The sequence below is a fragment of the Candoia aspera genome, chromosome 7 (assembly GCF_035149785.1).
Source record: "Candoia aspera isolate rCanAsp1 chromosome 7, rCanAsp1.hap2, whole genome shotgun sequence".
Classification (NCBI taxonomy): Eukaryota; Metazoa; Chordata; class Lepidosauria; order Squamata; family Boidae; genus Candoia; species Candoia aspera.
This window is the reverse complement of record NC_086159.1, coordinates 16,885,477-16,908,205: the sequence shown is the minus strand read 5'-3', so window position 1 is coordinate 16,908,205 and position 22,729 is coordinate 16,885,477. Positions and strand designations below refer to the sequence as shown.

At 40.2% G+C, this 22,729-nt stretch overlaps 1 protein-coding gene across 1 annotated transcript in view; it reads right to left on the bottom strand.

Moving 5' to 3' along the window:
• LOC134501662 (sodium- and chloride-dependent betaine transporter-like) overlaps window positions 1-22,729 on the bottom strand; it is a 57,678-nt gene that overhangs the window by 7,821 nt on the left and 27,128 nt on the right. Inside the window, exons 7-13 of the mRNA XM_063309575.1 lie at window positions 16,525-16,659; window positions 13,080-13,183; window positions 11,923-12,047; window positions 11,255-11,367; window positions 9,555-9,692; window positions 7,285-7,387; window positions 2,280-2,380 (exon numbers count right to left, since the gene is read on the bottom strand). Of these exons, the coding sequence (XP_063165645.1) occupies window positions 2,280-2,380; window positions 7,285-7,387; window positions 9,555-9,692; window positions 11,255-11,367; window positions 11,923-12,047; window positions 13,080-13,183; window positions 16,525-16,659 (819 nt within the window). The remainder of the gene's footprint in view (window positions 1-2,279; window positions 2,381-7,284; window positions 7,388-9,554; window positions 9,693-11,254; window positions 11,368-11,922; window positions 12,048-13,079; window positions 13,184-16,524; window positions 16,660-22,729) is intronic.

The window sequence follows — 22,729 nt, the reverse complement described above, 5'->3', positions numbered from 1 at the left end:
ACTTGATCACTTGTAAGGCTCTCTCAGACTGACCTAAGAATCCACAAGAGGTCAAGTTTGAAGCTATGTTGTATGTCAATGAGGAATCAAACTTGTTGACAAGGATTAACTGGATGGAATAGAGAGCTTTTCCCCAAATTTACTTTAGACCATATATCAACTGACAAATCCTGATGCAGGCCTTTGCTGATAACCAACCTAGATCCAGCCTCAAGCTGGTGTTTGAAATGCAGTGAGAGAGACATAAAGTGTTGCTCTTAAGAACTTGGATTGAATTACCTCCAATTTTTTGATATCTTTATAGGTACAATTTCCATGCCATCAAGTATGAGGCTCAGCAGTTTGGCTCTATAAAATGTGATTGCAGTGGAAACATAATTATTTCCCTGATGGCTGGCAAATCTAATTATTACATCAATTTTTTTTTTCTGCATGAGATTAAATAGTTTTTTCTACCTCTTTCCAGGCATTAGAAGACTGAAACACAATTCCTAAGGTGTTAAATGTTAGGGTGTTTAAAGGTCTTACTTTCCTCAATTGAATTGCCATTAGTCATCCATTCAGGGATGACTTTAGTGCACTGCTTTGTGGATATAACCACTTTTATTTTACTATAATTAATTTCTAATGTTTCTTCCCCACAATAAGCATCAAAAGCTTGTAAACTCTGATGAAGACCAACTCAGGATCCTCAAGAAGATGTTGACCACATCATCTGTGTAAATAAAAACACTTTTGCTAGCAGTAGGGGATGAAATTCACTTTTTGTTAAAGTCTGAGTTGATATAAAGATTAAACAAAAAAGGGCCCAGAATACAACCTTGTTTAATTCCTCTTATGGTGAGAATTGGGCCTGAAACAACTCTGCTCACCGTACAACTGACATGCATGTACGTATTCTTGTGGAGCATCATAATTAATCTAATAAAACAGAAATTCATAGATGACATTGGTCATTTCTACCACATCTCCCCCTAGAGATCAAATCTTCAGCTCTACAAAGACAGCAATGAAGCCTCAAGATTAAGAGGAATTTTTTTCTGCTAGATGGTTTACAATAATACAGTAGTCAATAGTTGCTTGTTCTGCCCTGAAACCTGCATGTTCATCAGCCAAGACTTGATCTTGTTCTAGCCAATCAATGAGTTTCTCACATGAATGTTTGGCATATACTTTACTAAAAACATTTAAGAGACTGATCAGATGGAAATTAGCAGGATTAGATTTATTACCTTGCTTAAAAATTGGGACTGCAATAGTACCAATATTTGGGCATCTGGATACAGCAATCAATATGTGTGAAGAGCGAGGCCAACAGACAGGCCCACCATTCTGCATTAGCTTTTATTAGCTCTGTCAGAGTCTGATCTCCTCATCTGCTTTTCCATTTTTTAGATGGGATATGAATTTGGAAGTTTCCAAGGTTGAAAGTGGAGGCCAGTCAAGAAGGGACTTTATGCTCTAAAAAGACTGATAAAATATTCAACCCATTTAATAGGTGAACAGTTTAACAGAGGTATTGTGCTTTGTGCCTGGGCAGTGGTTTGTGATGTTGAACTGGCAATCAACTGCCAGAAGGCAGAGGAATTTTTCTCTTTAATTGCTTGCAACAATTTTCTCAATTTTCCATTTGTATTCTCATTATCTTGCCTTTGAATATATGCAGAACCTGGCCGTTGGGACAGTCTATGTGCCCCCACTACTGCTATGTGGCTTAGATTCCAGAAGCCTGAAGGGCCACTTCATCAACGATAAACATTCACTCAGTTAATCAGTTGAGGTCATTCTAAACGTCCTGTCATTATCAATGGTTCCTCAGTCATGATGTAGAATAAAAATTTTTGCACTGTATTCTGGAACTCCCCACTCTAATTACAGTACTTTTATTTAAGTAGGACTATGTCTTGATGATGTTTTATCCATCGGTAAGCCTACTCCTTCATTTTGTGCTGTGCCACTTATTGATGTAAGTATTTGACTGCGTATGTCTGTCTGTCTCTCTCTCTCTCTTCCTGTAGATTCCTACCTTTAGCATCTAATTGTAAGCCACTTGAGCAGCTCATAACTTGCAAAAACTTAATATTAATATTTAAAATAAATTAAAAACAGCTAACAAGAATTACTACAGTGAACAATGCTAATGGAAAGAGTTACACAACAATTAATAGCAATAGTAATAATTCTGTAATGTCAGGAAAGGGAAATTAAGGAAGAAGAATCTCTCCTTTCCCCCACCCCCACAGTGATGTAAGTGGAAAAGACAAAGTGAATGTACTTACCAGACAAACACCAGGTGTGAGATAGAGCCAGCAGTATTTAATCAGGGGCCAGGGCCGGTAGCCAATCATATCCTCAATATTGTCATAAAAACGATCAGCTCCTTGTCCATTACAAAAGAGAACTTTATATAAATCTCATGCTGTCAATAAACCAGTCAAATACAAGACAACAATCACCCCTCTGGCCTGGAGTACAATTGTATATCTCTCCAAAGAAATCAAAGCAATCTGAAACTCTCCGTAGGAATCTGCTAGCTTAAACCAATTTTCTCCAACCTGGTGCTTTCCAGATTCTGGACTAGGGTTCTCACCATTCCTTCATAAAGTGTGATCTTCAAATGAATTCCTAATCCTCTTCTAATCTCCAGCCAGCATGGACAATATTGTACTTATTAGACATTAGGCAAATACGAGATAGTCTGAGATGATGGGACCAGTAGTCTGACATATCAACAGGGTGAGAAAGGCTAGTCCAAGGATAAAGAGGCAATTTTGTCACCTTCTTGAGTGATTGAGGTTTTGAATCTGGTCTTCTAGACCTCTGTACAACATGCTGTCATAATTAACAATGATGATGTATGAAGAAGCAAACAAAAGGGATTTTATTCAAATTATTAGATATATTCAAGTGATGCCAGAAAAAAAATCAGTATTGACAGATTTATAGAAAATCTGTAGAAACCTTTCATATTTATCTACTTCAATATCTGTATGCAGGCTTTTGGAACTAATCCTTCCAAGAGTGATAGTCATACTAAAATGTATATTTATAAAACTAAAACTAAATGAAAGAAGAATGTTACAGTTTTTGCTGAAACATTAGAATAGTAACAATGGAATCTTGTGCCTGTCAATAGTAGTAAATGCCTACTAAATTCAAAGAGACTTATGACCATTTTTTAAATCTGTTCAATCTTATCCAGATCTCGGAGACTGCCTGGACAAATCCCTGCAGGTTTTTTGGCAAGGTTTTTTTTTAAAATTTATTTATTTTTCAAACTTCTATTACCGCCCATCTCCCCCAAGAAAGGGGGACTCTGGGTGGTTTTTCAGAAGTGGTTTGCCATTGCCTCCTTCCTAGGGCTGAGAGAAAGTGACTGGCCCAAGGTCACCCAGCTGGCTTTGTACCTAAGGCAGGACTAGAACTCACAGTTTCCCAGTTTCTAGCCTGATGCCTTAACCATGACACCAAACTGGCTCTGTTATGGCCATAAAATATATATAAAAAACTTTATTACTCTCTGAGTCCCAGATAAATTGGACTTCAACTCTTACAATCTTTTAGCAGAGGGCAGGCAATCCTGTTGCACTAGTGGACATTTCTAAATTGTATTTGTGAAGAGGCAGATATGGAAGAAGCTGATTTAGCAACAAAATTGTGGCCATTGCATCATCTGACAAATGGTGCAATTGACCCAATGGTGGAAGTGCCTAGGGAGGCAACTGGATACTTCAGGGAAGAAAATTGCTTAAGAGCCTTCCTATTCCAGCTAAGCCTTTCTGAGCAACATGCTATAGGAGGACAGCCATGTAAGTTTATGATGGCAAAAAAACAGGAACCTGGTAGGACCTTTTCTGACTAACACATTTTATTCACTTCATAAGCTGAAGCTCCAGAGTTGCATATAGTAGCTAAACTGATGTAGGATTTAAATTGGGAGTGGGGGGGGGGAGGAATGGAAAGATACATCAGTTATGCAGATGCATATTCCATGTGAGGCAAATTGCAAGTACCTTATGAGTTAACAATTGTTGTGTATTAAAAGCCTCTGGTGTGTTCCTATATCCTTTGTTATCCTTTGGGGCAACTTCTGTCTTGCTTCTTCACCATGCTGCCTGGTTTGTCTTTCAGTTCTGAATTATTTCTGGCCGTGTCAAAACAGCCTTTGCCATTTCTTTACATAATACAAAGGCAATACCCCCATCCCCACCATCTTGAAAAGAAGTTCACTTCATTGAGATTTGATACTTGTGACCCTCCAGATGTCCCTGCACTGTAACTCCCCACATCCATCACTATTGCCTATGCTGTCTAAGACTGCTGCAATAACCTGAAATGATCTGATCTACCCCTGATCTTGGCAGCAGAAGGAGAGATGCCTCCCTTCTCTTGCTATTCTATAACTTGACCAGCAAAAGGAGATAGGATGTGTCTTCACATTACTTGTAATTTCAGTGGTCATAAGTGCCAGAAGAGAGTGAGCTGTGCCCAATTGCTACGGCAACATGAGGACGCTTGCTTAGCTTCCAAAAGAATGCAACTGCTGAGAGTGAATATTCCCCAGTTGTCTAGGCAACGGAATTCCAAGGCTGTAGGACCAACCTGGACATTATACAATCAGCTCTGCACTCAAGGCAAAGCGAATCAATAAAGCTGGAAGTAACCACAGTAAATATTCCTAATATCATACTAATATTCATACTACTACTACTAATGTTTCCTTCCTTAGATTTTCATCCCCATCAATAAGTGATAGCGAAGTGATACAATTTTAGATTCTAGCTTCCAATCTACAACAACTCCCCAAGTGTGCTAGATTTTGTAAAAAGCAGGATTCCTCCCACCCCTTTCACTCCTTGTAGGCTGTTCCCTTTGGCACCTGCAACAACAACAACAACAACAAGCTGGCTGGAAACTATAAGATCTTTCAGAGGAATAAATCGGAATGCAGTAAATCCTCAATTTTTAGCAACAACCATCTGCTTGACAGGCAGGGGGAATCCTGCCAGGCTGTGGGTGGTATCGTCAAAGCTGGCAACAGACAAGGCTAGAAACATGTGTCTTTATTCACGACATTTGCTATTATACTTTGTCATGTAAACAGAGAATCCAGGCTGCCAAATCAGAGATCCTGGGCATGAGTTTTTCATACCAAAACTGGGTGAGGGCTTCCTTAATGAGGGGAGGGGAAGTGCAAGGGGGCATCGAAAAAATTGATGATAAGGAAATCAGGGAATTCTTGATCCTGATAACTTCCAGATGCACTATTTTGTTACAAAAATAACTGAATGCTTTGCCCTGCAATGATCTAAAAGAGCAATCCTTACTCTGGGTAAATGGGGGGCAAGTCCTTTTACCTAGTCATGCACAGGCTTAATCTAGTCTTCCTCTTCAGTTATACTGTAGGACGTTCTAAACCCAATCATTTGACCTATTTCTCTTACCTACTCCACTAAGTAAAGAGAGGGAGAGAAAGGTTGAAAAAAGTTCCTCCATTACAAAACTAACTTGGCAACACAGAATGTATCTCTCAAACAATGATTGACTAAGGCAGCCCAGCTCTAACCTAACAATGAAGAATAGCCTCCTGGATACTAGGCTTCCGACAGAAAGTGAGTGGGGCCTCTGTCCCAAAAATGACAATGCGTAGCATGACTGCATGTTGCCAGAGACACTGGTAAAAGTGAATTTCTGACTGGATTGAACATGCTGTAAGAAGAGGGCCAATCTGGTCCAAAATTAGGTTATAGTGGAGAGACATTTTAGCCCAACCTCAAGAATGTGCCTACAGAAATTAACCAAATGATGGGTCTTTTCTGAAATTGAATAGTATCGTCTATTGGCAAAATAGTATCACTATTGGCAAAAAAGCCCTCCAAAGTTCAAATCTAGCAGTATAACATAATGAGTATGCAGCCCATTCAGTTATAAAAAACGCAAAAACAGGAGACTAGGCTTTCATCCTAGTTCTAAGTATTACGAAGCATTTAAGAGCCTTTATGTGCCACCTATTTAAGATGCTTAAAAACATTATACAAGAAGTGTGCTGGATCAAATCAAATTCCAATCAAGTTCAGCATCTGATTTCCACCGTAGCCAACCAGATGCTAAAGGGAAGCCCTCAAAGAAGACCTGGATTCACAACTTCTCTTGCTTCTCCTCAGCAACTGAAATACAGCATCAGTTGCCTCTGATGCTTCAGGAATGTAGAACCATCAGGACCAGAAATCTTGACAGCTTTGGCCAGCAGGAAATGGGAAAGATGTGTGTGCTGCTTGTCTTTTGTTTTTCCTGCTCTAAAATAGGGTATTTCTAGTATTTTCAGAGTTTCATTTTACACTGTTTTTCTTGGCAATGTTTAATTATATTACATGTCATGTTGTAGTAGCTGTGTCTATAAGAGTTAAAAATAACCATACTTAATTCAGGGATTAAAATCTTTGAGCTGCATATCACCCACCAGACTCCACGTTGGGGCCCTTGAGTAAGTGGGGGCAAAAATCTGACTCTCCCCTCCTTTTTTTTTTGGTAGTTTAAGTTTGGAATGGCTTTGTTCAAATGTCTGCCTTAAGCCTTGCAGTTGCTTAAAGTGTGATGCGAAGTATGCATCAGAAGCTGACAGAGTTGTGTTTGATGAACATATGAATGGAAATGTTTGTGCACTAGCAGTTCCAGCCAACTAATAGGATAGGAATAAAGGTAAAGGTAAAGGTTTCCCTTGACATTAAGTCCAGTCGTGTCCAATTCTAGGGGCGGTGCTCATCTCCGTTTCAAAGCCGAAGAGCCGGCGTTTGTCCATAGACACTTCCGTGGTCATGTGGCCGGCATGACTAAACAGAACGCCGTTACCTGCCCACCAAAGCAGTACCTATTAATCTACACACATTTGCATGTTTTTGAACTGCTAGGTTGGCAGGAGCTGGGACTAGCAACGGGAGCTCACCCCATCACGCGGATTCGAACCGCCGACCTTCCGATCGGCAAGCCCAGCAGCTCAGCGGTTTAACCCGCAGCGCCACCGCGTCCCCTAGGATAGGAATAGGCATAGTTAAATGGGAGGTAGAAGGTGAGGTGCAAAGAGGCTGATTGAAAGAGAGGAAAATAGCATGTGCTTGGACCTGGTGCCTTGCAGATATGTTGGACTGCAATTCTCCCAGGCAGCAATTGAGCAGTGCAATCTCAACACATCTGGAGAGGTGTTCTAATGTGTTAAAAGAGTCTTCATTCTTAAAGGGAGCCCTCTGCATCAGAATTAGCCTGCACTGAATTGCATGCCTTACATACCATAAACCCACGCGATGCAGAGGACTTCAAAGATGGCAAGGAAGAGAAGGCACGTGCCGCTGGCTGCATAATAATCAAACAGCTGAAAGATGTACATCCCACCCTACAAGGGGCACAAAGCAAAATGGTCAGAGCCCAAAGCAACAAACATGTATATTGTCTCTTATGTTATGCTATATAAATCAAAGAATGAGCAGAAAACCTCTTGCTTTAGCTTTAAAACGAAAAGCAAGCAACAAAACCTGAACCTATTTACTTTTTCAAAAAGTAAATTGCCCCAGGAATGTATTCATAAATTTGCAGTCTAGTCACTTGCCTGAAGTCTACTCCTCTTCTTCCAATCAATAAGGAACCATAAGCATTTTATAAATGGCTTTTATCCATCAGCCCTACATCTGGTCTCATTTTCCAAAAATAAGGGTGGGATGTTATAGCTCCCCTATGCTATCCCCTCAGAGGCCCTAAACAAATTAGGCTGCCCTGGGAGATAGTGTTTCACCCAAGACCAATGTATTAAGGTTAAACAAGATTCAAATTCCTGTCTTCCCCAGCCCAAATTAAGGTTCAGTAAACTCTAGCCATGTTTGGAGGACACAAATGGCCAAGCTTTGTTGATCACCATTCTGATTCTCTCCAATTCCATAGTCCTGAGTTTGAATTTCAGCTGAGACACAAGCAACAAGAAAAGGAAGCATTATGGGAAGAAGTACAATTAGCATATTGCATATTGAGGAAAACTAGCTGTCAAACCCCATCCAGACCTCAGAGATGTTGATGACTGAGCAAATGTCTCTGAGGAAACTATGAATTAGCTGATCAGGGAAAAAAATGAGGGTCTCATAATTCTTGATTTAAGGAGACAACAATCCCAGTAGAAAGCCATATTTGTTCAAGATTATTTTTCAAATGCAGTCTTTAAAAACCTGTTCATTTCCCACTGAAGGTCATGATTCTGAGGGACACCAGGGCCTACTCTCAGTTGGAGGCTTAACTGGGCACTATAACCAATTACAGCAAGCAGTTAAAGGCCTCTTGGAGCTGTGAAAGATTTAAGAACTATCTCCGTCTTCCTCAAAATTTCCACTGCCGCCTTCTCCATACAACTTTGTTTTCTCCTATGGACTAGTGGTGCCCATCCTTGGACTCACACAACTTCATTAAGCATTCTTAGTATTTTTGCAGCTTAATTGGTTGATGTAGTTATATAATAGACAGCTGTAGATAATTATTTATCTTATTGAAGTATTGCTGATTGCTTCCTTAGGACCGATGTTAGGTTTCTGTTGATTCTTTGACATAGTCTATTACCATCCATCTATATACTTATAAATTTTGTGGCAGCCTTCAGCTCCTCTACTCTCCCTTTTGTCTTCTTCTCCTGATATCATGGCTTCATCCCACCCTCCTTCAGCTCTTTCTCCTGTGCACTCTAGGATAAGGGTAAGAGATTAGGACAGTAGATCCCATGTCTTTGTAGCTGTCTCTCTACCCACTATTACTCTTTAATTAATTTTTTTCTTCATGTCCTGGATATTGAATCTCTTTACCTGCACTAGGCTCTTCTCTGCTGGTTATGATCAATTGATCATAAAAGTTCAATTTCCAAGGTTTAATTAAAAAATAATATCACAATGACTGTACTGATTATAGACCTTCTGCAACTTAAGCACACTGTGCTATCTACATAAGTAGCTATGAAGGAAGCAATGCAGCACACTTGTTACTTTGAGTAGCAATCAGAAAAGAATTAGACATGCAGTCTGTCATGACTTTAAAAGGTGGGGAGACAAGAATGCCATAATTTTAAAAAAAACTTGTTCATGTGTTGAACAGGTTCAAATTGCAGCTGTGTACATGTGATGCTTCCATATTTCATTTCTAGAACTTGGGGGAAAGGGGGTAAAAGGAAGATGGCATATGATGTGTGGCCTTCTAGACATTGGACTACAAGGCTTAGTATCCCTAAATATTGGCTATACTGCCTGGGTTTGATGATAATTACAACCCAAGGACATCTGGAGAAGCACAGTTTCTAAAAGCAAGCACAAAATGGGATCTGTGATTTCTTAGGATAGGTGCCGGAAATAGGGATGAACACTGGGGAAAGGAAGAGAAGGAACATATGAAAATAGAATGCATTTTGTGACCTTGTGATCATTTTGGTAACTTAATCAGATGGGCTGAAATGTGGAGGACAGTTGCTAATATCACAGCAGTAGCATGTCTTTTGCAGTTGTCTCTTTTCCTCCCCACTGACCTCCACTTCTCACCTCCGTGACGAGCACCAAGCCAATCAGATAGCAGATCACAGCAATGCCAAGGATCAGTAGCTCTCTACGTCCTTTCTTACGGAAGATTTCCGGGAACAAGTCAACAATGGCAGTCACTAAGCTCTCGACACAGACAAACTATGGAAGAAAGTATGTCAGAAGACCAGATTCTAAAGCTTCCCTCTGTTGGCTCTTTGTCTCTTTAGCTTTCTTCTTCAATCCTTCCTTTTCTTTCTTTGCTAGCCCTGAGCTTCCTGTAGCAATTTTAGCACAGCTGTATTTCTCAACACATGCTGAATTAGGCTTGTGATATATTGCTACAAGCCAGATTTTCTCCCATCATTCACAATAACAGCCCCCAGATGGGATTTGGGTAGAATCTTTCATGTAAGAATACATGCACATGAGTCCTGTAGGACAAGCAAAATCAAAGTTCCTCTGTATTCATGTGAAAGATTCATATGAACTCAATGGTAAGAGGAACCATAATCAATTTTATTTTGGTCATTGACCAGCATAGGTAAGAGGAATCATAAGTTTTGCCTACAGAGGGCCTCCAATTCCTAGGATTTTCTGTTAAAAGTCTGGATACAGAACTCTGCCAGGAAGCTCAAGAAGCTCAAGAACAACATTTAGCTAAAGGTATTAATAAAGGTCAGCATAAGAAGCCATCCACTGACTTAATATTTATTATTTATTTATTTATTTATTTAACAAATTTATCTGGCCACCCAACTCACACACAGTGACTCTGGGTGGCTTTCAAGATTAAAAACCAATAAAACACCCAGCAAGGGAAACAAGCATACTCTAAAGTAGCCATTTAATTGGGTCTGTATTGGCCTGGGGTCCCTAGGCCCACTGATAGAACCACGTCTTCAGGGCCTTCCATAAAATCATTGAAGTGTGGGACAATCTTATCTCTAGGGGAATAAGATTCCATAGGGAGGAAGTCACCATGGAGAAGGCCCTTTTTCTTGGTCCCACCAGATGTACCTCCCTAATTGATGAGACGTGCAACATACTCTGCCTTCCTGCTCTGGTGGGACAGGTAGATGTAACTGGGGAAAGGCAGTCCTTCCGATAACCTGGCCCCAAGCCATGAAGGGCTTTAAAGGTGATAACCAGCACCTTGAATTGGACCCGGAAGCAAACTGGCAACCAATGCAGCTCCCGCAAAAGAGGTGTCACATGCACAAATTTAGACTTACATGAACTGTGTGGGCTGCTGCATTTTGAACCAACTGAAGCTTCTGGATACTCCTCAAGGGCAGTCCCATATAGAGTGCATTACAATAGTCTATACGGGAGGTGACTATGGTGTGGGTGACTGAGAGAAGGACGTGCAACAAAATAAAAATATGAGTAAACCCTTTGCCAACTTAGCTGCTCTTCTCTGTGAATGCAGACAACCTTGGTTTTGCTTGCCCTACAGGACTCATCTGCACTTGTACTTGTAACGATCTGTGCATCCAAATTGCATTAGATCTAGGTTCAAGTGATAGTTTCCTATCCACTCTCCCAATTAATATAAGCAATTAAAGCTGAATGTCATTTATTCAGGGGGCTCCTTTCCTTCCAAGAACAAAACTGTATTTCTTCTGCAAGGCATAATACATACAAAGATATAAAGATGTAATACATTCTTCAGCTTAGATGGAGCTAAGAATACATTAGAAGGATTTTTTTTATCATCATACTTGACTGTCCAGCCCCAAGAAGATCAGCATAAGGAAGAACAAACAGGACCACAGCTGAGATACAGGCATCATGGTTACTGCTTTGGGGTAAGCAATGAAGGCTAGGCCAGGACCTGTCAATCAAACAAAAAGAAGCAAGCCAATATTCTATTAGCTTAAGGTGAGGAACCTGTGTCCCTTCAATAGTCATCAGATCACAGTTCCTGTTAAACTTTATCCCATTGGATATGATGATTGGAGTTGAATGGGAATTCATGCAAAGAACCACTGGTTTTCAGCTCCTGCCTTATCAAACATGCTTACTGGGTTAAGGGAGACAAATACAAAGTTATCAGGGGCTGGCTGTGTTTCCCAATCTAGTGCCTTCCAGATATGGGAGAGAAAACCAAATGAACATGGAGAACATCAGCAAAATCAGAAATAGGAGGATTTCTCTACTCCTCTTGTAGAGAACTTGTACGGATCTTCTTAAGGGTGGCCTTCCCAAGTTAGCATCCTCCAGAGGTGCTAAAGTGACAACTCACAGAATTTCAGCCAGCATGACCAAAGGAGAAAGTTAGTTTGGGAAAGACAGTCTTATGTCTCTGCTATGGCTCCTATTCCTAAGATACACAGTAGACCATAGTTTATATTTAGCCTATCTCCTTCTGCAGCCATCCAGTCCTTACCTGATTCAGCAACTTTTGAAATGTGGATTCCTTGTTCCTGTGCCATAAAGCCCAATACAGAGAAGATGGCAAAGCCAGCCACAAAGCTTGTAGCACTGTTCAGGAAACAGAGCATAAAGGAATCCCTGTCGAAAATTCCAGAGAGAGAAATTGAATTGTACAAAGCAGCACTCACAGAATCAGTGTAAAACGGAATATAGCTTTGAGGAATAGCTCAGGAACAAGGCAAATAACAAGGTTTTCTGGGCATCGAGGACAATGGAAGCATCAGGTCTTGGTAGTAGCCCAGCATCAGGCGCTTTCTTGCCTGACTCCTCTGGGCTGCACTGCTGTCCACTGCCCAGCTTAATAGACTGCATAGCATAAAATGTGACTGAAGATCTGGATGTGCTTTGGACATTCTTTCTGCTTTCACTATGGCATTCTCCCTTGTTACATACTTATATGCCCTTGGCATGTTCCACCTTCCTTTGGAAAAGTTTGTGCATCCATACCATACAGCATATCACAGAAGCATAGAATTGGAGTTAGAGGAGACTTTAGAAGTCATCTGGGCATGAAAGGCTTTGTCAAAGTCTTTGCTGAAGTCTAAGTACACTATATATAAGGCATTCCCATGATCTACTAAGGTAGTAATTTACAGTTCTTACTCTAGAGAAGCCTCTGCCTCTCACACACACATACACACATGCACACAAACTTACAGGTGGGGGGGGGAGCCCATAGACACACAGATACATATATGTACCTAAAGTATATTTTTTTAGAAATATTGATCATTGGACCAGAACAAATCCATGCATAGAAAGCAAACATCAGATCATGTCTTGTTGCTAGAGTACCATTGCAAAACATATAAAATATATTAGGCTATACAATTTATTTATTTATTTAATTTATTAATTTATTCACTGCCCATCTCTCCCCTGTGGGGGGACTCTCTGGACAGAAATAAGTAAATGGTTGTTACATAATGCAGGCAGCAGGATAGAGGATTGAACTGCAATGATTTGAACATTCCAGAAGAATTGTCAGGCTACAAGGAAATATATACTAAAAAATTCAGTGAATTACCAGCACAGGTGGGCAGGCCACAACGACTGACACTACAAAATGCTAAAAGTCTGCAGAAAGTAAAGGTGATGTTTTACTTCTACCTGTAACAATTGTTGTTATATTTGTTGTAGCTGCCAAGAGCTGTCAAGCATCCTTGACAGATGGCATATGAAAAGAAGATCTGAGTACCTGCATCCATCCATACCTGAAACAAGAAAAGGACAGTAATTCTACAGTCAGGAGAAAGATCATCAAGAAGAACATGCTAACAGGCAATGCCATCCCTAGACAAATAGCTGGAGAAGGAGTTGAAGTGGTAACAGACTTTATCTTCCTAGGCTCAAAAATTCACAGAGATGGTGGCTGTAACCATGAAATATTTGCTACATGGGAGAAAGGTTATGGCAGATGTATTCAGATAGTAAAGTATAGAGGCATCACACTGACAAAGGCACACGTTGTTGAGTCCATGTGTTTTTCTAGTTGTAACATATGGCTGTGAAAGTTGGGCCATCAGAAAGACTTAATGAAGGATGCCTTTGAACTCTGGTGCTAGAGAAATTTGTTGAGAATACTTTGGACTGCCTTTGAAGAAGAACAAATAATTCAATATTAGATGAGGTAAAACCAGGCTGCTCACTAGAAGCGTTAATAATGAAGCTAATGCTTAAATATTTTGCACATATAATGCAAAGGCAAGAGTAACTACTGTAGAGAAGACCCTGAGGCTTGGGAAAAATAAAGTCAATGGAAAAAGAAGTCAACAGAAGACAAGGGGGCGTGATACTATCACTGATAACACAAGCAGGGGGTTACAAGAACTCAAGGAAGCAATTACACTGGGCCATGAAGAGTCGGAACAACTGATTAAAGCAGGGTTCCTCAGCCTTGGCAGCTCTAAACTTTGCTGGCTGGGGAATTCTGGGAGTTGAAGTCCACACAGCTTAGAGTTGCCAAGGTTGAGGAACCCTGGATTAAAGCACAAGGGGACATCACTGGAAAATCAAGTCACAAATGATAGATATATAAAACAATTGTCATAACTCTAAAATCTTTTATATCTATGTGAAAATAGCTTACTTGGGAAGTGTCCACAAAAGATTTCGTGTAAACCTCTGTTACTCAGATCAGTTTGTATTTAATAAAATAGCTGTTCACCCCTCCTTGTAACAGTACAAAGTCCAAGGATGGGGCAGGAGACAGCACAAAAGCTATTTGTCTACCACCACTTTCTCCAAGCTGGTGGGCTGAAAATCTGCAGGACTTCCGTAATTTGAGTAGTCATTGCCTATGCTGTCTGGAAATTATGGGAGCTGGAGTCCAACACACCTAAAAACTGTCATGTGGAAAAGGTTGAGTTGCAGAAGAGTTCAACAGCTGCATTCTTGTGAATACCTGATAGAGACACTAAATGTTCTGGAACTAGAATAGCTGAAAGGCTACTCCTCTAGTGTAAAATTGCCTGCGTACGCAATCAACATTACATTTTCTAGGTTCAGCTATGTCATTCCAATGTCAGAAGCCCAGTAAGTGGACATGTGAGATGGGGCCTTCTTGGTAAAATACCCAACAACAACAAAGATAAAACCAGCAAAACAGCACCTTTGCTGTTGTTTTAATATTTGCAACTTAATTTTGTAAACTGCCTTGTTCTTTCTCTAAGTGTTAAATATAAATTATTATTATTATTATTATTATTATTATTATTATTAATAATAATATATTTGGGGGCTACTTAATTTAAATGTCTGTTTGTGTTTTTGGCTGGTTGGTAGAGTTTTATGATTTTTAGCTTGAACTAGATTTATAATGTATTTTATTGTTATTTTGCTTGTTAGCCATCTTCTGGAGTCTATGTGACTCAAAAAGAAAATAGAAGTCTTCTCAATCACAAGGGATAGAAACACAATCAGCTGAGCCCCCCCTCCCCATTTCAAAATTAGTGATGGGACACAAATTACACCCAATTTAAAGTTGTGGGATTACAAAATATAGAGAGTTTTGTCTGGACCCTAAGAAATCTTTTCACTGGATTTATTTTGCTAGGAAGTCTCTCAGGGGAAATTTGGACATCAGACATGAGAAACTCAAGCCAGGTCCCAGTAAATTGGAAGAGACATTATCTTTCTCTTGCCTAATCATTTTCACTTAGGGCTTGGCAAAACCATCTGTCAGGTGCTGAATATTTAATAGAAGCGAGCGCAGTGCTGTGCCTTAAGTGGCAATAACCTAGCATGTCCATATTTTTAAAAAATGTCCTAGAGTACTCCTGTGCACATGCTCCAGTGAAACTGAGGCTGCCCTTTAGAAAAGGCTCTTTGCCTTTACAATGGCATGCTTGGACCTGTCTTTCAAAGAATAGGTTTCTCCTAAGTGACTAAAATAGCTTTGTCTAGTGTCTAGCAACACACAGCTAAGATGAATAATGAAAAGCACAATAGTCCAACATGTCATTATATACATCCAAGATGGAGAAGTCCTCCACATTTTATTCAACAACAATTCTTAGCATTTGGGACAACTGTTCACGCTAGCTAGGTTTGCTGGAAGTTGGAATTCAGCAATACCTGCTGGACCACAAGTGGTCTGCCCCTGGTATACACTGAGTCCTGTTCAGTGATTCTCGCTTTCATCACTCACTCCTTATTGCACAATGCCTCTACAGGCTTCTCCAGACCAGCTCTCTTTTACTTTATATGGGCTGTTAGGTGGGCAAATGCAGTGGTGGCTTTGAAATAACTTTTCTGTGATGATGTGTCAAGCAACCTCATTTATTTATTTGGATTTTTTTCATTAGACTTTCATGATACATTATCACTGTAGGATGGCTTCTAAGATTACAAAACATACTGAAGAATTGCTAGAGCCCAAGTTGAACATTTCCAAGTTATTCAGAGTGCTGCCATGGGACAGTTCTTGATGTATGTGTTGCCATTTTCCCCATCCTAGCAATCTCCAGATGCATCAGACCATGACACTCATCATCCCCAGCTACCAGCACAATGCTTCCTAGGGACAGCAGATGTTGTAACCCAATGCATCTGAAGAGGACCAGAAAAGGAGAGTGATAGATGGTATTTTATGCTTTCATGTGCATTTTGATTGACAGGATTTATTAGGTCATGCTTAAGATGTTATATTACTGACGATCCCTCAGGTAAGCAGTTAAGAGTGAGCACGTCAAATAAATCTTTCAAAGATTTCTTTTCAAGCAAAATGGTGCAATCATCCAGAAAGGAATTTGTTGCAACAGGAATGAGCATGTAATAATCCACCGGGTCTGCTAGAAACTCTTGAAAGATTCTTCTGCTTAACCATTGAGTTTAAAAAATGAATATTTGGAAAAATTGTGTGCAAAACCTGTATATAAGATGCCTCTACTTTAAAAGTCACTTAACTTTAACGACTTAACTTAGTAAAGCAGCAAAAACTCTTTCAGGCCTGTGCAGGAGTGTTGTGTCCATTAGAAATTGGAAACACATTTTCCAAATCCATTTTAAATGTGCATGGTCTTCCTATTTAAGTACAACAGAAGCAATAACTCACCTGAGGATCAGCCAGTCTGGAAATGTCTGGGTTTAAGTAGAATATAATTCCATCTAAAGCCCCAGGGAGAGTGACTCCTCGGATCAGCAGCACAATCAACATTAGGTAAGGGAAAGTGGCAGTGAAGTAGACTACCTGGAAATAATACAGAAGAAGTCTCAAAGTCCATTAAAAGTAGTGAGTAGCCAAGACCCCTGGCCTTCAGAGCTATTAACTGACCCATAAGGGGACCAGGGCAGACAACCCCTGGCCTCAGGTCTACAGGAAGACTTTGAACTCATTGCTACATTCCCAGTGGCCTGACCACAACTTCAGAAAAAACAACCAACACACACACACACGCACACACACACAAACTTCTGCCAGTTGGATGCAAGAAACCGTAGGGAAAGCCCTAAAATAGGCATGGCATGAGTTAAAACAAAAACTCTTACCCCCAAGAATGGGGAAAAATCCTAGCCTCATGTAATGCATATGATTTGGCTTCAACCACTTTGTACTATCACACTACCCTTAGCAGCTGTCCGATGTGGCTTGATTCCATATTTTTTGGATACCTGATAACCTATTGACCTGCACTCAATAGCTAATTAACAAAGGAAACTTCAAGGACTCAATGGGGTTAGATAAAACCTTTATTGCAAACTAGAAGTCATATCTACACAGAAGATCAGCTACTGAAGAAGACTTGCTAGCAGATTTTTTCTGTTCTTTTTTCCCAGATAGGCATGGGCACCTGCACTGTATTTACAGAAGGTCTTGTCTGGTTTGCTGTTCTTTTCTTCCCATTTTGCCAGCTTCAGCTCTCACACCACCTTCCTATTTTCTCTTTCCCCTCCTCTCTTGGGCATGGAGGTGCCAGCATCATGCCCCTTCTCACCATCTAGTTGAGCAAAACAGGAAGGCATAAGATCCCTCTCTCCTTGTCCATCTATCTTTGGCAAGGTTGCCCCCTTTCAAATATATCTACCTCTCCCTCCTCCTGCTGCCTGAGGATTTAAAAGGGTGGTGGTGGTGGAATTTCCATTTCTTCATTGGCTCAAGTCAGAGAATTTTCCTCCCAGAATTTCTTCCCTATCTTCCTGAACACCAGGGGGTGGGGGTGGAGACTTCCATCTCCCCTACTTCTTTGTCAGCAACCCATCCTAAACTTTCTATCCCAGCTCTGAGTGGGGCAATCTCTCTCTCTTACTCTCATAAAAAATACAAGTACCACCCTCTCACTTCCTAAACCAATCCTCCCATTCCTCAGACAAATCAGCAGGCACCAGAATCAGAATATAACGCTAATCAGGTGGTGGATCTTGTAAAATTATTGCAAATGGAACCATTGAAGTGGGAGGATATCATCTGCTCCTTCTCTTGATCTCGCTGAATCTGGGTATCCCTGGTACAGTCCTTCTATGTCAGGAATCCAAGATATATTCCATCTTGGATTTTTCTCCCTTGTTCCATTGAGATGGGGAGGCAGAGGTCCACATGGGGCAAGGGGGCTGGTCTGGGCAAGAAGTCATGCAGGAGCAGGAGGAAAAGTAGGTATATTTTCAGTGTGGCTGAAAGCTGCAAACAAAAGACAATTGGATCTGTGCAAGTAATGTAAATGGGCCAATAAACTTGGCATTTGGCTTCTTAGATGGTCAGGTAGAGGTGAGAAATCTGATTGAAAGCCAAAAATAGTCTCCAAAAGCAATAGGGAATTTCCTGGTGATGACAATTAGCAGATTGCTTGTAGGAGACTTTGGCACCATCCAGCCGATCTTGGAAGAGGTAGTGCATTGCCTGCAGTCCCTGGAGGAAACGAAGGGACTTCTGGAATGAGAGAAGGTTGGGAAGTATTTAGCACCAGTGTGGATGATAGCTATGGGTGGCCTGGAATGGGAACATCTGAGTAGAGCCAGAATGAACTTATTATAAGCAAACTGTCATAAGTAAAAAGATTAGTCTTCCTGCTATTTTACATAGCAACAGAGGTATTGCTCTGAGATGGCATTTGTCCTCTCTGTTTTTCATCTGACTGAAGATAATGGTCTAAGGACAGGTAGAGTTTAACATTCAATAACCCGAATAAAGCTTTCTAACAACATACCATAAAATATGTGTCTTTGCAGAAATGAGATGATCGCCTTTATAGAATTGAGCTGTAAGTCCAGAAAAATTGTGGAATAAACAGATGAGCCATTTGGGGGGAGTGGGGGAGCCCATGACAGGGAATGAAATGAGCTACCTTAGAGAAAAGGTTAACTACAAGTAGAACAGAACCCGTACTTTTGACCAAGAAACTGTATCCCAAGCCCTTGTCAAAAGGGGAGGGGATGTAATAGTCCACCAGCTTGTTGATGAGAGGCTTGGCATGACAACAAAAGTGGAAAGAAGAAGCCTAGACCTTGATGTCTGTTCTAACATGAAGCCATCGAAAGTCATGAAGGAGATGGGTCATTTTAAGTACTGCAAAATTTCCAGCTCGCCAGTTTCATGGCAGAACTACAAGTCTCCCATAGTCAGCCTGGAATCAGGTAGCAGCTAAATTGCATGTTGTTGTCGTCATCATCATCATCATCATCATCATCATCATCATCATCATCATCATCTTCATGATTTTTCTCCTCCAGGAAGAAGGAATGTATAGCCAGCTGTTGTGACAAAGCTTTCTCCATTCCCAATCAAAGGAAGAAACAGAGGAAACAGGTAGTTTCCCTGAAGATCCTCTATCTAAGTCTGCAAATATAAATCCATCTGTTGTTGAGTACAGATTTGATCAGTAGGTAAAGTTTCACTTCCAACCTGCAGAGTTTCAGAAGATGGGCCAGGAGTCAGGGCAGACATAATAGATGTGGGAAAAGGTCTTGGACAAAAAATATTCTCACTATTAAACCTATCACTATACAACCATGCATCCACTTGCTTATTCTTAACCTAGCAACATAAGGGATACAAAAGTAAAAATGGGAAAAGAATTATACCCATCTGACCTGGTGCTGCATGAGTCTGTAAGAAATTTTTAAGTATTCCAAATTCTTGTGGTCAGTTCAGGCTTCTGTAGGGTGTTCCATACCCTGAAGGAGATGGTGCTACTCTTAAAACACTTCTTTAATGGCCAAAAGCTCCTTGTTAAAAACATCATAATTTTGTTCAGTTGAAAGGAACTGCTGGGGAAAAAATGCACAGGGGAGCAATTTGTTGTCAAACTTGAGTGGATTATAAAAGCACAACACCCAAAGTGAAATCAGAAGCATTAGTCTGAACCACAAAGGAATGGGTGGGCTCTGGGTGATGGAGGATAGGCTAAGAAGTGAATGACTGTTTAAATCATGGAAATGCTTGTTGGGCCTTGGAATCTCATCTAAAGGGAGCCCCTTTCTTGATGATGCAAGTGAGTGGCACAGTTAGAATAAAAAATTAGAAACTTATTTATGATAAAAAACGGTAAAGCTCAGAAAAAATCGCTCATCCCTGACAATGCATGTGGGTGCCCAAGACAGAACATATTTGGATTCTGTGAGATTCATCTAAAGTTCTTCTGGGAAAAAAAAAATATTGATTATGTGCCATCAAGTTAGTGTCAACTCTTAGCAACCATGTAGATACAGTAGATTATCTCCATGTCCAAAGGAGGATAATTTGAGCCTGGTCATTTGTACCTTGAGTGAGAACTCTGGGTTGATTTGTTCAATGATTCATTTGATTGTATTCTTGGCTGTCCACAGTATTCTCAGGGGGCTTCTCCAACACCAGTGTTCAAAAAGGTCAATACTTTTCCTATCCTGCTTCTTCAAAGTTCAACTTTTACTTCCATAGAGTGTCACAGGGAATACCATGGCTTGCACTTTTCTGATCACACATCACGGCATCCAAATATCTTTGCCAAGGCCTTCATGGCTGCTCTGCAAAGAGCTAGTCTGTGCATATTTCTTGACTGCTTGTTCCTTTACTGTTGATGGTTGATCCTAAAAGGCAAAAGCTATCCACCACTTCGATACCTTCATTGCCAGTTCTAAGGCTGGTTGTTCTACCTGTTTTCATTAGTTTGGTCTTCTTTGTATTTAATTTTAGTCCCATTTTTTCACTGTGCTCCTTTACTTTTATTACTAGAGCTTGCAGGTCATTTGCATTTTTGGCTATCAAAGTAATATCAACAGCACAGGACAGATTATTGATGTTTCTTCTCCCAATTTTAAAACCATGCTCATCTTCTTCCAATCCAGCTTCCCTTAATAAATATTCAGCATACAGGTTGAATAAAGTATACAGCCTTGTCTCACTCCTTTGCCAACCTGAAGCCAGTCTGTTTTGCCATGTTCTATCATTGTGTCTTCCTGACCTGTATATAGGTTTTTCATGAGGACAATGAGTTGTCCTGAGATTCTCATTCCACAGCTTGACATGATCAACACAATCAATGGCATTTTTATAATCAGTGAAGCACATAGTGACTTCTTTTTAGCATTCTTTGGCTTTCTCAATTATCCAGTGGGCCTTAGAAATAATGTGTCATGTTACTCAGCCTTTTCTAAAGCCACCTTGAACATCTGTCATCTCTTTTTCCATGTAGGGCTCTAATCTGTGTTGGATTATCCTAAGTATTATTTTACTAGCATGTGAAATTAAGGATATTGTTAACACTCTGTTAAGTCTTCTTTTTTGGTATTGGAATGTAGATTGACCTCTTCCAATCTGTTGGCCAATGTGTTATTTTCCAGATTTGTGGGCATAGCTTTTTAGAACATTTACTGATTTTTCTTCTATTGCTTGCCATGTTTCTGTGGTTATTCCATCAGTTCCTGTAACCTTCTGTCAGCCTTCCAGGTAAACCAGACAGGAAACCTGACTAGATGAACTAATTCTACTTTATTCTAAGGCTACGTTAACAGAATCTTGCAAGTCTGAAAGTAAAAATCTCCCACCCTCCCTATTTATCGCTTGAGTATTCAGGGTGGGTGTTTCCTAAGTTTCTTCTTTAGACTGTTACCCTCTCTCAGGCTTCCTTTCCTTTATGTGATCATTCCCTAGGCAGCATCTCTTCCCTTTGTTGCCCACGGTCACCCTCACATTCCATCACACCTTCTGACTTGGTAATGACCAAACTGGAGTGTTGTTTGAACTTCGTCTTCTAGTACTATAGGTTCCTGTAAGAAGGGAATATCTTCTAAGCTTTCTTGGATGTTGACAACTCTACTGTACAGTATTTCAGTATACTCCTTCTGTCTTAGTTTGATCTCCTTTAAAAGTCCATTGGCATCCTTTAGCATATCAATTCTAGGTTGGAAGCTTCTTCTGAATTCAGACATCTTTTGAAAGACTTTCCTTGTTATTTCATGTCTGTTTTCATATTCATTGTTTTTTACAAATGTTGCTGTAATACTTCTTGTCTCTTCTAAGAAGTTCTCTGAAACTCTTTGTTAAGTTCCTTCCTGATATTTTTGTTGAAGTTCTTGGTTTCGGCCTCTCCTCTTCTTGGCAATTTCTGTGGTTTGATCTGATATCCAGTTTGCTTTCTTCTGTTTCTTCATCTTTGGCAGTCTCTTTTCACATTCATCCTTAACAACTTCTTTACATTCATTCCATAATTCCTCTGCATGTAATGGTTGCCTATTCTAAAACACCATCAGACTCATGAGTAGGAATTCAAAGATATCTGATTTATTAAAGAATAGTATGCAGTGAACATGACACTGCATCTCCATCAGTCTCCATCAATCAGTGAACATGACACTGCATCTCCATCAATGAGGTTCAGGACTTCAAAGCAATTCCTGACGTTCTCCTTGAAAATGGTGTATATATGCTCAAGATCATATTGTGGAAGCTGGTTGACTTCTTCTTTATCTTAATGTGGAACTTGCACATGAGCAGTTTATGTTCTGCTCCACAGTCAGCACCTGGCCATGTCTTTGATGCTATAATTGAGCTCCTCCACCTCCTTTCAGCAATTATATAGACGTTTTGATTTCTATATACTCCATCTAGTGATGACCATGTATAGAGGCATTGTTTTGGCTGTTTGAAGTCAGTGTTAGCTATGAAGACATTATTGGAGTGGCAGAAATTGATAAGTCAGTTTCCTGCTTCATTTCAGTTTCCTAAGCCATAGAAAGCAGCATGAATTAATGAATTAAACTTCTTTCATTCCAGTCCACATCCTGAGCTAACAAATGAAAATCAGCACAAAGCACTTACTGCATCATAGGCAATGGATTTCTTGGTTGAC